General features: G+C 42.4%; 1 protein-coding gene across 11 annotated transcripts in view; it reads left to right on the plus strand.

The window, feature by feature from the left end:
- Window positions 1-6,949, plus strand: part of CLASP2 (cytoplasmic linker associated protein 2) — a 132,534-nt gene extending 125,585 nt beyond the window's left edge. For 5 of the 11 annotated variants that reach the window (XM_060280612.1, XM_035129753.2, XM_035129749.2 and 2 more), the window contains 3 exons: window positions 362-568; window positions 878-994; window positions 2,533-6,945. In XM_060280612.1, the coding sequence (XP_060136595.1) occupies window positions 362-568; window positions 878-994; window positions 2,533-2,619 (411 nt within the window). In that variant the 3' untranslated portion in view covers window positions 2,620-6,945. Of the gene's footprint in view, window positions 1-361; window positions 569-877; window positions 995-2,532 lie in introns of all 11 variants that reach the window. The other 6 variants (XM_035129742.2, XM_060280609.1, XM_060280613.1 and 3 more) reach the window with 3 other exon arrangements.
- Window positions 6,950-14,641: the final 7,692 nt, after the last annotated feature.

The following is a 14,641-nucleotide window of genomic DNA, read 5'->3' on the forward strand; positions in this document are numbered from 1 at the left end:
GCTGCATTCAATTTTTTTAAATTTAAACTGTATTTTAATCCGTATTTCAATTAATTGTTTTTCTTTCTTATTGTAATTTTATTGGTGTCAGCTGCCTTAAGCCCAGTTTTGACCGGGTTGGGCGGGGTATAAATAAATAATTCTTATTATTACCCAAATAAACTGATTAATTGTTTAGCAAAGCGTACTCATATTTTAAAGTTATGATGCCAAGTATTTCTTGGTGAAAATGCCCACTTCATTGAAATGCTGCTATCCTGAGCCAAAAGTATTTGCAGTATATTTTCCACAAAGTTTTAAGGATGTACTAAAAATTGAACAAATGTGATTTAATTGCTTGAGTTTCTGCTTAATCTTTTAGGTTGTAAGATCTGCTGAAGAGGCTGCTACAATGCTGGCCACATCCATTAGCCCAGATCAGTGCATCAAAGTACTTTGTCCCATTATCCAAACAGCAGATTATCCTATAAACCTGGCTGCAATCAAAATGCAGACTAAGGTGATAGAGAGAGTACCTAAAGAAACACTTGCTCAGCTCTTGCCAGAGATAGTACCAGGTCTAATACAGGTAAGAAAACATATAACAAATGAACAGCTAATAACAGGTGAAAACCTTAATGAATCATGTGTGTCACAAATAATTTACTGGTAAACCAGATAGTTTTCCTCCTCTGAGACTACTCGGTTCTCAAGCAAACTTGTGCATTTGATAGGTAGAGTGTATTTATTCAGTATCTGATTTCTTTGCCATCATATATCATCATTCCATCAAATAATTTTAGGAATGAGATTTCTAGCCCATTTAAAATCCGTTCAGTGAGTTCTCTTTGTGTTAATATGTTAAGGTTTTTAAATGCTAACTTTTCTTGCTTTCCAGGGCTATGATAACTCTGAAAGCAGTGTTCGGAAGGCTTGTGTCTTCTGTCTTGTAGCCATTCATGCAGTAATTGGTGATGAACTGAAACCGCATCTCAGCCAACTCACTGGCAGCAAAGTAAGTTGAAACTTGTGACATCCAAGAGCTAGTCTGAGTTCAACAGTTTGCCACAAAGAGGGCAAAGCAATATGTGCTGTGCCATTCTATGAATTCCATATAAAATATGGTGTACTATTCTAGACTAAAATGTTACCCACAATAAACGTAGCATTTAGCTGAAAGGAAATAGGAAATTGTATTATAACACGGGCAATTAAGTGTACTGAAATCATGGATTTTAAAGAAAGATGGTAATAGTGTATAATAAGAGATCCTGACTAGCCATCTCAATGCTGAAAGGCTGAACAATAAAAAAAATGACTTAAGTCTAACCCCCGGTCAAATGAAACAAGAAACAATGAGAGCAAGCCACAAGAGGCCTTCTGCTTATGTGTCTCCTTCCTGTTGTTTGGTCTTCTGTGGCTGCAAAAAGGAGAGCCAAAGCTTCCAGAGTTTCCTGTGGCATCTGAACTTGGGGCACTGTGGTTTGTTCAAACAATGGTTAATGACAGCAAGCCTGGATCAAATCATGGTTTCTGATTCTGGCTTATCCTCAAACCACCATTCTCCCATGTTCAGATTGCACAGGAAACTGTGGGTAGTTTAAAACCCAAAACTTTCTCCTATGGAAGAGAGGAATTGTGGGAGCCTAAAACTTAGAACAGTGTGTTCTTGTAGCAGGAGACCATGGTTTCCTTCCTATTGCATCTGAGCCCAAGTCTTAACATCAACTCAAGTATCCCAACTGCTCACTTCCTGTAGTTAACATGTGTACAATACACCTGTGTTATGGCGAATACTTGTCTGATTCTTCCCCCACATATTAATGACACAAAGCAGTTAAATCATTATTCACTATTTAAACTACAGCTCCATTTTACAACTTTCGGGAAGTCCCCACCCCATTGTTAGCCATCATTCATCATTGTCAGGGGATTGTTGCGGCTACTCTCGAGTAAAGACGCTCCAGTCTGATCTGTCTTTTAAGGTTTTATTATGCATACTATTTACAGTGCAGAGATAGCAGAAAACATGACCTCCTAGTCACTTGCAGAATCCGGCAATGGCGCCCTTCTGCTTCGGGGCCAGCATAATAGCTTGGGGACCCCGAAACACCGCCCCCTAAACCTGCGTTTGGGCGCGCGCCTCAATTCGGGCGCCAGAAGCGGCTGCGCTCCCTCTTCCACCTGTTGGCTAGGGCAGTGCAGGGGCTCTGATACATCGCTGAGCCTTCCTTCCTCCACTAGTTGGCTTGGGCGGTGCAAGGGCTCTGATTCCTCACTGAGCTTTCCCTCCATTCCGCTCTCCTCCTCATTCCCCCTTCCTGACCTGCTGCTACCACTTTCGCTGAGCGAAGTGCTGGTCAGGATGACGGGGGGGGGAGGCTCCCTGTAGGGAGTCCCCCTGACACTTATCAAGTGTGTTTTTTCTTGCTATTATTTTGCTTATAAACAGCGTACAATTGCTTGGTTTCCCTCTCCCCCCCCCCCCGACTTTCCTATAATTTAAATATGTCACAAATACTAAAGAGGACATTTACTGAATTAAATCTGCAGATGAAGTTGTTGAACCTTTACATCAAACGTGCACAAACAGGCTCTGGAGCAGGTGACTCAGCGGCAGATGTTTCTGGACAAAGCTAGTGATGCTGTTCCTCACAGAAGAAAAGACACATCAGTAAAAGGAAAAGTCTCAAACTAAACTTTTGGAACTCTTCATTTTTGTTGGAGGTTTTCTTTTTTTCCTTTTTCCTTTTTATTTTTCCTTAATGGAGGGCTATTCTCAGCCTGCATGTGACTGTTGCAGTTATTCCATATCCAAGGGAAAAGAAAAAAACAGTATTAATATCACCTGATTGAAGCAAGATAATTTTTTCAGTCTAATCCATCATGTTTTCTGTTCACACACCTCTGTGTGTCTTCCCATTAATTTTCATCAGTGTTACTGTAAATTTTTCTTTTTTAAAACAACCACAACCACAAACCTAATTAAACAGGAATGCTTTAAGCTTTAAAAGCTGAAATCTAAATTTCCTTGTTTTTCTTTGGCTACAAAGTAACATGACTTTGTATGGCTGTTTTTATTCAGTTGCTATGGGTGTTTTTGTTTTTCTTTACTTTCTTGAACATAAGAACAAAGCCGGACTGGTCTGAATTGTAACTCAGTCCCTGTACTGGAGTTACAGCCTGATGGGTATGTCTTAAGTCAGATAATAGAGTCTGAAAGCAAGCAGTGCCCATTAATTAAAAAGAAAAGAAAAGCTGGATTGATCCAGTATCTAAACACGGTTCACTGTTGAGTATGTTTGTCCCATAAATAAAAATTCTGTGCAAACTAGGACGGCGAGTCAGTGGAAGACTCTGTGGAAGACATCCTATTCAGAACACAGTGTTGCAGAACTGGGGGAATGTGACACCCTGCTTTCCCAAATTCAGGTTAAGCAAAGTCACTTAATGGATATGAACCATTCTTGTCACCATCCCTTCCTCAAGCAGGATGCTTCAGAGTGGAGTGCTCTGCACAAGCATGCTCAGTATGTATTTATCTTTCTCACTAGAATGTTTCCTCTCAACCTAATTACTGGAACTAATCGTTCTACCATTTAAACTCGCGTAGGGATATAGGACAGCAAGCACTGCGGAAAGCTTTTCAGCAATGATTTTTTTTTTTTTTGCAAGAACAGGTGTTTGTTCGTTGACTTACAGGGGGAGGGCTGGGGAAAAGAATCACAAGCACTATAGATCTTGAAACCCTTGGTTGAGGGTTTCAATTTGAATTATTTGGGAAGGCAGCACCAAATTTATTGCATGGTTTCCTTGAAATGGTGTCATTGAGACCATCTGGATAGAGATGTGGAAATGTTTTCAGGTTGTTTCTGTAACTTTTTTTAAACTTTGTTGTGAATAATGCATCTTTGTATTTATGGATTTCATAACTGAGAGAATGAAAATCAAGAAAATGTTCCCCAAAGTCTTCTGTTTCTCAGATTTAACCACCATCTACTGAGTTTCTTAACTGAGAGATGGGAGTGAGATCAACACCCTTCTCACAATGACTAGAACCTAGATCTTGTGACCATAGTTACATAATCTAGTTTTAAAGATTGTGTTTTTATAGGAGAGAAGATAGCAGTGCCAACGATTCTGGTTTTTCTGTGCTAGGCGAAGATTCTCTCTACCTCTCCAGGGTGGAAACTTTTGACTAAGCTGCTACCCATAATGTCTTGTGGGGGGGAAATTGTCTATAGAAATATTTTTTTATTTCATTTTTGTTCATTTACTATTGTGTATTCAAAACCCAATTCTTTTAACATGCAGCCAAATACCATTTTTAAAAGAGCTAATAATACTTTACTTGCTAATTACCTTGAAAAATTGAATACTTGGAGTTACATAATTTAATAAATTACTTTGACTTTGTTCAGAAGTTGTTCTGACTGGGAAAGATGAGAGATGTGGTTATAAAAGAAGCATTTGCTGTTGCAGAAAGCTGTTTATCTGGGAAAATATTTTAGAAATATATGTAAAAAAAACAACAACCTTAATTGTCATTATTCGTCACTGGCTTTTTTTAGCAGCTTCATCAGGAAAATAGTCTCCCCTTTCTCATTTCCATATGTGTAACATTCTTGTTTTCTACTGTTCTATTACATTGTGTATTTATAGTTCTCTGCTTACCATTGTGCATATACAGGCAATAAAATGTACATAACATTACTTGAAAAATTTAACTATGTATACAGCTGCATTTCTGCTTTTATTTAGCGGTAGATCTTAGTTTATGGTACTTTATTTTTACGATACTGGTTTCCTCTTTCTTTTTTTGAAGGACAGACAATTATAATGGACTAGTGTTTGTAGGAGTACGGAAATAAGTTTCTCAGATGTAAGTAACTCCCAGTTCCAAAATGCAAACAATACAAACAACCTGCTGAACGTAGTTACAGCTGATTCAGGGAAAACAAAATGCTAATCATACTCAAAAGCTAGCTTCTTAGCTTCTGTTTATTTAGAATCGATGTCTCCTGTGTTCTTTTGTCCCAGTTGAGCAAGAAGTCCACACCCATAGTTGACATGCTTGTGGGTACACAAATCTATTTGCCTGGCCTTCATCTGTGCCCTATTGATCCAGAGCAACCAGTTGTTTCATATGATCAGTTCCTTGAAACTATTGCTGTATTAGAACTATTATGTGGAATTCTCCCATAGAACTTCCTGCAATGTATTTAAGAGCACACACCCAGTATGAATTGGACTGTAGAAAATGAATAAGTAACTTAAGGTATCAAATTAAACTTTGGCACTAGGAATAAATGATAATGCTAAAATGGAAATCCCAAGTGTGTAGCTAGGCTACCTCAGGGAAAAGGCCCCTGTTTCTAGAGCCCAACTGAAATCCTCTGCAAGTGAGAATTGTGTGGAAATGCTTCTGAGACTAAACTACTGAACCCATGTTATTCATAGTTCAATGTTTCAGCATATTAATCTGCAGGAACAATATATGATGTCCTAGCAATTCTCATCAGCACTTTCTTTTCAGTTTTTTGTTGTATCATTCCTGCTAATTCATCCAAAATGTCATTCTCTGCCATATATTTGGAAAGCAGGGATTGAATAGCCCTTCTTCTCTGTACATTACACACATCTAGAATCCCCGATCCTCAAATTTGTTAAGAAAGGGAAAGTAATGGATGTCACACAAATAATAGGAAAACCTATTACTGTTGCCCAACAAAGCATAAACTACTTTGAGCTAGACTATGGTAGTTCTAACAGAGTGTGGTAACTCCAGAGACTGTATCAGATAAATCTGAAGCTTAAGAAAAGGTTTCAGGCATTCATTAACCAGGCTCCAACTAAATATGGTAAGAAAACAGCAAACCTAATTGGCACCTGGGGCAGACTTTAATGTGTCTGTTTCCTCCTTATAAGTGAGTCATCTCAAACTGCAAAGATTCTGTGTATAATTTGCATATAGCAAATCAAGGGAAAGTGTGAAGATTCATGTGTTTCATCTCTCGTTAACATGCTTTAAGCATGAAGTGAGCTTTGAAACCTGTATTTAACCAAAGTCATAAAGGAAGAGTTTAAAGTGTGCACGTGTGTAAACATGGTTTTCAGTGTGGAAGAACTGATAAGGTCCTGCCTATCCTTCAGAATCTCCCATGTGTGCACACACCAAGTCAAAGGAAGATTTATGAAACGGCAACTCTTTCACTTGCACATGACTGAACATGATGGAATATGTGCACATGATTGAACAGGACTGGCCTGTTCTTTTGAAATGATTCTTGCAATTATGAGGAAAACTGCAACGTCCCAATTTTTGAACAATAGGCATAGAAATTGCCCTCGGGCTGTTCTATGCATGGGCTATGGGTATTGCTCATTTTGTCTTGCTTTCTGTTGTGGAAGTGACTTTACCATTTTGGCTTGCCCATGACTGAGAGGCTAAAGCAGCCCCTCTATACCAGCATTTCTCACATGGTATCCACCACTTGTCTTGCACTACAATTCCCATCATCCCTAACAGTACTGACTGGTGCTGATAGGAGTTGTAGTTCCAGCAATATCAGGAGGGCATCAGATTGGGTATGTTGCTCTAGACCAGGCACCCCCAAACTTCGGCCCTCTAGATGTTTTGGACTACAATTCCCATCATCCCTGACCACTGGTCCTGTTAGCTAGGGATCATGGGAGTTGTAGGCCAAAACATCTGGAGGGCCGCAATTTGGGGATGCCTGCTCTAGACACACATTTAATTGTTGGAATAATTACAGAGTGAAAAAAGACCATGCACATAAGGAACTAACAGAAGCGCTTATTCCATCTTCCAAGGTTCATTGATGTTTTTGTGCCCGAGAACATGTTTGCTGTGAAAATGCCATCTCCTGTGGAGGGAAGGGGGGATATTTACATACTTACCGTATTTTCCCATGTATTGGATGCCCCCATGTGTAGGACGCCCCCTATTTGGGGGGACCCCAAATTAAGAAAATGGGATTGCCCTTGTTGAATTTTTTTTGGGGGGGAGGATTGCTCAGGGGCTAACAGCCCCACGTGTCTAACAGGCTGCCTATCAGCTGTTCCCTCCCTGGCAATCGGCGAGCTTTTGGGGTGGAAGAGTGGTGAAGCTTTTTTCCCAATTACTTTTAGCACTTTTCGCCTTTCCCACAGAGCCTCTGTACAGTATTCTGCTTGCCTCCTCCCACTCTGCCCGCCCTACAGCTGGGAGGGAGGCTGTAGGCAGTCCGTTTTTGCCGTGCAGTGTCTTCGCGCGGCTCCATTTGTGTGCGGGCTGCGCAACGTTACACAGGAGGAGCGCAAGGTGCAATGTTTCGCTGATGTTAAAGGTGCAGAGGGGGATATTACTTCAATCGCTGCGCTCCTCCTGTGTAATGTTGCGCTGCCCACGCACAAATGGAGCCGCGCAAAGACACTGCACAGCAAAAACGGACTGCCTACCTACAGCCTCCCTCCCCGCTGTAGGGCAGGCAGAGTGGGAGGAGGCAAGCGGACTACAGAGGCCCCGCGGCTCGCCACTGCCAGGTGTTGCAACTGCTAGAGCATGTTTCGTATTTATTTATATATTTAATTGCTGTATTCCGTGGATAAGACGACCCACGTTTTTAGACCTAAAAATTGGGTAAAAAACCTCATCTTATGGACGGAAAAATATGGTACTCTAGAATAACAAAACCCAATTTCCGCTCCAGTGAGAAAGCTGCAAAGCATGCTGCTGCCCACATTCAATCTTGTTCATTACCTCTGAACTCTTAACTTATAAATAATCCAGGCATGATACAGAGCCAGTCAGATATAGTTATTATATTTAACAAAAGGTGTTACGGGTCTTTGGACCGCAATAAAAAATTATTATTATTATTATTATTATTATTATTATTATTATTATTATTATTATTTAACAAAGGTACTTGAAAGTTTTATTTATTACAAGCCTATCTGGTTACTTTAAAATAGTACCGTATCTTTAAATGAGGATGTGGTTGTTACTGTTCCCAATTTACACCAATTTTATTTTAACCAATTGAACTTTGAACAAGCTCTGGGCCAGTGGAGGAATCTGGGTTTTGCATAGGGAGTTAACGTCACAGTTAAAAAGACCTGGGAGAGAAAGATCCAAAGGGTCTTGAGGAAGAGGCGACACAGCAATCCATCACTCTATTCAGTTTGTATTTTAAATAACTTTTATATACAAGATGGTTCATTTTAACATACAGATAGCCGTAACACATTTTGTATAACACTTGTGCTACAACCATCTTTCCAGGAATGTTGCTAGTATTTCAGGTTTACTGCTTCGCCTGCAAACACAATTGTAAGGTTCAAGATGTGTGTTAAATAAAGAGTATCTCCTTGTGTTTTTCCTTTGAGAAACCACTGGGCATTTGGTATGAAGCCCAAGAAATGCGAAATGAACACAAGAACCTGATGTGGGCAGGGTTGGAGGAAGAGGGTGGGGACGGGTCGCCCCAGGTGTTACCACTGAGGGGGGTGACAAAATGGCAGGCAGCACTCACCTGCATTGCACCCAAGCCACGTGGCTCTTCTGGGAGTGATGCGGTGGCTTGGGCGCCCGCAGGCTCCGCACTGCCCCAAACGTTCCGCCGTCCCCCCTCAACTGTAGGGCAGCTGAATGGGAGGAGGCAGGCAGACTCCTTGGAGATCCCGCAGAGTGTCCTGCCCCGGCTGGCCCCACCCCTGGGCGCAGGGCATGCGTGCTGCCCCAGGTACCCTATCAGCTTGCTCTGCCGCTGGATGTGAGCAATAAATATTGAAATATACTTGAGAACTTACTGAATGCTCAACATTCATGTGACTCTTTTTAAAATGTTTGTATTCATCTTTCAAGGTTAATTGGAGGACACTAATGTACTGCTTCTTTTTAAGTCTGTAGTGGGGGGACGGGGACTAGTCCAGAGATTGGAGAGGGGAACCATCATGCAGTTGCTATGAACTGCCTGAAGAATTTTAGTTTCTTTAGCTGTCTTGCCATTTTTTTCATTGGCTAAAATGACTCAATTAAATTTGTATTAGCACATAACTAATAGAGGCATTTTGGAGATGTAGCCAAAAATATGTAAAAATTACAATTTAATAAATGTGACTATGCCTTGTTAAAAGGAAATATGAGATTAACTATTTTTTTCTGTTACGGTAGCATAGGTAAAGGTAAAGGTACTCCTGACCGTTAGGTCCAATTGCAGACGGCTCTGGGGTTGCGGAGCTCATCTCGCTCTATAGGCCGAGGGAGCCGGTGTTTGTCCGGAGACAGCTTCCAGGTCATGTGGCCAGAATAACTAAGCTGCTTCTGGCGAACCAGAGCAGCGCACGGAAACGCCATTTACCTTCCCGCCCGAGCGGTACCTATTTATCTACTTGCACTTTGACGTGCTTTCGAACTGCTAGGTTGCATAGCAGAGCCAATAGCCTTAAATGGTAACAGATGTGCTGTTAACTTTATATCCACCAATTTACCATTTCCCTTTTCTGATTAAAATCTGAGCACACAGCCAAACATCCCCACCGCCCCTACTTAACTGTGGGTAGTGCCTGTTTTCTCATAAGGTTAAAATAACCTAGCATCTATTTTCTTCAAATCTTGCCTTTCTAAAATGGCTTTTTAGAATTGCTAGGTCACAGACACATGCATTAGAATTATTCTGGGTTTTAGCCTCATTCCTTGGGCCTCCGCAAGCAGGCTAAATGCATCTTGGCTTTAATGCGCATGTGCGTAAACACTTGCACATCATTTCCTCTTAATAGGGAACACAGATGATTGAGCATCAAAGCGGAATTACTGAGAGTCAAAGGAAGTATCAGCATGCTTGGGTGAACCCTGCAGTATGCAAAAATGCTTGTTTTAAAGGGTTACACGCACAAAACCGACAACCTAATGAGCCTCCTCAGTGACCTCTAAAAGCCATGATAGGATGTTGTGCGTCAATTGGAAATGGAACAGAGGGTGAATTTTTTTAAGCACCTTACAACTTACAGTATCAGAGAAGAGGGTTTGGTTGGAACTCTGAGTAGGAGCACCACCATTGGGTGAGAATACACCGGAACTCTGTATTTCTTCTATCCACTGTTATGTCATTTTATTGTTGAACTTGAGAATGTTTAAGGTTAGCTGATAAATAGCTTTGGGAATAATGGCAGTACTGCACATGCTATTGCAAAGCAAAATGAATACAGTGAAGCTTTGATAATACACATTTCAGCGAAGGGGAGCTCTGTCAATGCCATGGTCTAAGAATAACTCTGTGCAAGTCTACAAGTCCTTAAGACTCATATTCCTATTTCCATCTGTGAAATTTTGGAAGTTATACCTAGCACAGCCCATGCTGGTTTCCCCCTTCTTCCTGAGACATGCTTCTTTATCCTCCAAAATATGGACTTTTCCCCTGTAGGGAGATTTGCAAACTGCATCTCTGTTAGTTTCTGCACTGCACCATTTTGGGAAAAGTGGGGTATCAGCAAAGCACTTGTGCTTTCCATTCTCCCTGCTTCTGTGAATCTGAGTCCAATTTTGTTTTGGGGGAGCATACAAAAAAAGAAGAATTGAACGGAAATGAGTAATGTATTGCAAGTGCACATACATGGACTTGGAAGGTTTCACCTAATCAGCTGGTGCTGTCTCCTCTCTCCCCCTAATCAGCACACACAAGACCATATGTTAATCCACACCTCTCAACAATCTTTTTGCAGTCTCATAGGAAGAAAGGGTGGACAGTTTCTTAAGCAATAAGATAAGCAGATAAGTCCGGAGCTCTCCCCGCTGGCTCCACGGTGGCAATCTAGCCACAAGGTTGGGGCCACTCGCTCCCCTCCCCTCCACCCCTCTGAGCTCTTTCCACAAGAAAGGAAGAGATGGAGCCTTGTTGTGCGTGGGAGGCGGAGAAGGTGAGCAGAAAAGGTGGAGATAAATTTGCTCTTTCCCTCAAAATTCATCCCAGATCCTAAAAGCTATCCCCTCCCCCTTCGCAGAAGGGTGCATCAAACTCTGGAATCAGGTTGGTGAGAGATCTAGGAGTTCTTTTGAAGCCCAAGGCAGGGAGGGCCCCGAATCCCTCGTGACCGGCTTTACTCTGAAGTAAGTCCCACTGGGTTCAACAGAGGTCTTTCCTAGGGCAGTGTAAATGATAAAGACTGTATTACCGGGAAGGGGGGGGGGAGCTTGCTTCAGAGTTTTGTTTTGTTTTGCCCTTACATTCAAACCTTCTTAGGCTCGCACTGCACGCTCTTTAGATACACAGGGCATTTTCAACGTTTTCCACACCAGTGCTCCGCGTAAAATGAAGAAGAAGAAGAGGAGGAGGAGGAGGAGGAGGAGGAGTTTGGATTTGATATCCCGCTTTATCACTACCCTAAGGAGTCTCAAAGTGGCTAACATTCTCCTTTCCCTTCCTCCCCCACAACAAACACTCTGTGAGGTGAGTGACGCTGAGAGACTTCAGAGAAGTGTGACTAGCCCAAGGTCACCCAGCAGCTGCATGTGGAGGAGCGGAGACGCGAACCCGGTTCCCCAGATTACGAGTCTTCCACTCTTAACCACTACACCACACTGGCTCTCACAGCAGCACTCACGGCAGCACTGTAAAAAGGTCAGCAACTCTGGGAACCGGGGGGGGGGCACCGGAGGGATCTTTGAACCACGGCGCTGGATAGGCTTAACACGGCCCTGGATAAATGTTTATCTGCCCATTGTGGAAGAACAAAACCTGCTCACCACATCTTTATTTAGATGGGAGTTGTATCCAGAGCAATCAACAGCACCAAATTTGGCTTGAGCCTTGAGAGTTGTTAGGAAAGGTACTAATAAGATTTTGCTAGGCCACCTTGCAGAGTGAAAACATAATTTCCATCTTCCGTGGCATGAAAACTGAAGGATGAAAGCAGTTCCAGACATGCCCTGATGTCCAGTTTCCCTCGCAAAAGCCAAACCTGGATGAGCAATACTTTCTACACAATATTCAACTAACAGTAAGAAAACCATGAATGGTGGGTAGGATTCTTAAATGTTCATAAATGTACAAGGCAAACACATACATAAGTATTTAAACCACATGTCTGAAATAGTACAGGAGAGTAATCCTGAAGCCATTTTTACTCTCCCAAATTGACCTCAAATATCTGCAAGGAGGAAGGAAATGGAAAAAGCTTTCCAGTTATCTGGACAGTAGGGGCCTTACACCTCCCTTTTCAAATACAGTCTGGGCAAGTATCTGTTAAGCTGAGCAAACTATCAATATGGGTAAGAGATTCAGGAACTAAAGTATTTGCCTTCTCAAAGGAATGGCCAGGCTACCCAGAAAATGCAACCAAGTAAGGAATTATCAGGTATCCTGGCAAACAGGAGAGGCAACACACTCAAATTTCTGCCGCCTCCTGTGGTGTATCTATGATGTTTTGAGGGGTGATGTTGGGATACAGGGTGGACAATTTCAAAAGTATTTACAGTGGTGCCTCGACTTACAAATTTAATCCGTTCCGAAGGTGCCTTCGTAAGTCGAAAAATTTGTAAGTTGAAAAACGCCATTGGAAACACGATTTCCCATAGGAATGCATTGAAAACGGAAAAATTCGTAAGTCGAAGCAACCCTATCTAAAAATTCATAAGTCCAAAAATCCCTATCTAAAACTGCCACGGTTTTTTACGGATGTCGAGACATTCATTCGTAAGTCGAAAAATTCGGTTGTCGAGTCGTTCGTAACTCGAGGTACCACTGTATAGGGGCTTGCACACCATTGTTCAGGGTTCTCCCTCCTGCGTGTGGTGAATGGGAACCCTGTTGCAACATATTATTTCCATTAATAAAGATCAAGCTTACTAGCCGCTTTGCTTACAATATGGTTGGCCTCTCCTTCCTATCTGACCGATAGAGATCTCCTGAGGGACTCTATACGGCAGGCACCCCCAAACTGCGGCCCTCCAGATGTTTTCGCCTACAACTCCCATGATCCCTAGCTAACAGGACCAGTGGTCAGGGATGATGGGAATTGTAGTCCAAAACATCTGGAGGGCCGAAGTTTGGGGGTGCCTGCTATACGGGCTCTTTATACCCCTTAAGGGAATTAGAGGTATTTCTCTTATAACAGCCCCAATACGAAAACATGGTATGCAACCCATTCATTCAAACCTTAGCAGCTACTGCTGATAAGGTCTTGTTGCCTTTCTTAAATACTGGAATCATAGTTCCTTTATTTCACCCTTTTATCAATTAACTGGGCCTTTGAAGTGTTGTTCATGGCTCTGCATAGGGTTTGCAGGTATTATTATTATTATTATTATTATTATTATTTATATACTGCTGTTATAGAAAAAACCTGCTCCTTTTCCCAAGAGCCTGTATTGGGTTCCCTATCGGTAGGAGAAAATAACAGAGGCCAACCAGAGAATATTGAGAAGCCAAGCAGCTAGTAAGCCTGATCTTTATTAAACTGTTGCAACAGGGTCATCACTCACCACATGCAGGAGGGAGGAGGCACCCAGAACAATGGTGCCTAAGCCCTTATATATAGACTTTTAAAATTGCCCACTCAAGACCACCCCCAAAAACATGATACAGTACATACATCACAGAAGGGGGCTGTCTACAGCAGAAATACATCACAGGTGGTCTACAGCGGAAATCCTGTTTGCCAGGATACCTGATCATGGTCACTGATTGCTTTGCCTGGGCAGCCTGGCCATTCTTTTGTGATGGTAAATACTCAGGTCACAGGCACACCCTATTCATACACAAATACACCCTTAATACAGGTACGCAAAAGACAATGGAGAGGCTTTCCCATTTCTTTCCTCCTTGCAGAGAAATGTATGTGTTTGCCGTGTACATTTATGAACGTTTATTTCATATTTGGGACCTTAGAATTCTAACACTGCCTATACCTGGAGGACTCAGAGCGGATTGCAGAATAAGCACCATTTATTCCTAAATAAATTCAGCTTGAAACCCTAGCCTGCATTAGTTGGGTAATGCAAATCAGCATTTAAAAGTCACTTGAAATACCAAGTGTCAAAAATACTAGGATAAGCAGTATAATTAAGAAGCTATGCGAAAAGCTGCAGACTTTTGGGATTTGTGATGCCCCTCCTGCAGGAAGTAGACAGAAATAAGAGAAAAATGCGAAATTGTGCTTTGACTGTATATGTTATAAAGGCTTAAGCTTAATAAAATATAATTGGGGGGGGGAGAGAACTTTCGAAAGTCTGATTATTCGATAGACGGTTGCTTTTCAACTGTTTATTATTGCAGAAGCTTTGAATTTCAAAACAGTCAAGAGTTCCATTGCTATAGCGACCGTCAAGGAGCGTTTCAACAGCTCTACGTTAAATCCGTTCAGCCGTCCGGAATCGCGAGGCCACGCGGCAGCCTCCACCTATAACTTCCGCGCAGTTTGCGGCCGCGGCGAGTCGAACAAGAGGCCGCACGCAACCTGCGTCAGCGCCGCCGCCGTAAGACACAAACGCCTCTATTCCGACAGCTGCGCTCGCTGCGCGGCCTTCTGGGCCTTGTAGGCAAGCGCGTGGCTTTCATGCCCAGCGACGAAAGAGAAGGGGGGGGGCCTCGTTTGATTGGCTCAGCGTAGCCAAGAGGCCCCGAGCAACCGCCGCCCCGCCCTGGCGACGCTTGTGAGGGGA

Source organism: Zootoca vivipara, chromosome 12 (genome assembly GCF_963506605.1).
Source record: "Zootoca vivipara chromosome 12, rZooViv1.1, whole genome shotgun sequence".
In the NCBI taxonomy this organism is placed as follows: Eukaryota; Metazoa; Chordata; class Lepidosauria; order Squamata; family Lacertidae; genus Zootoca; species Zootoca vivipara.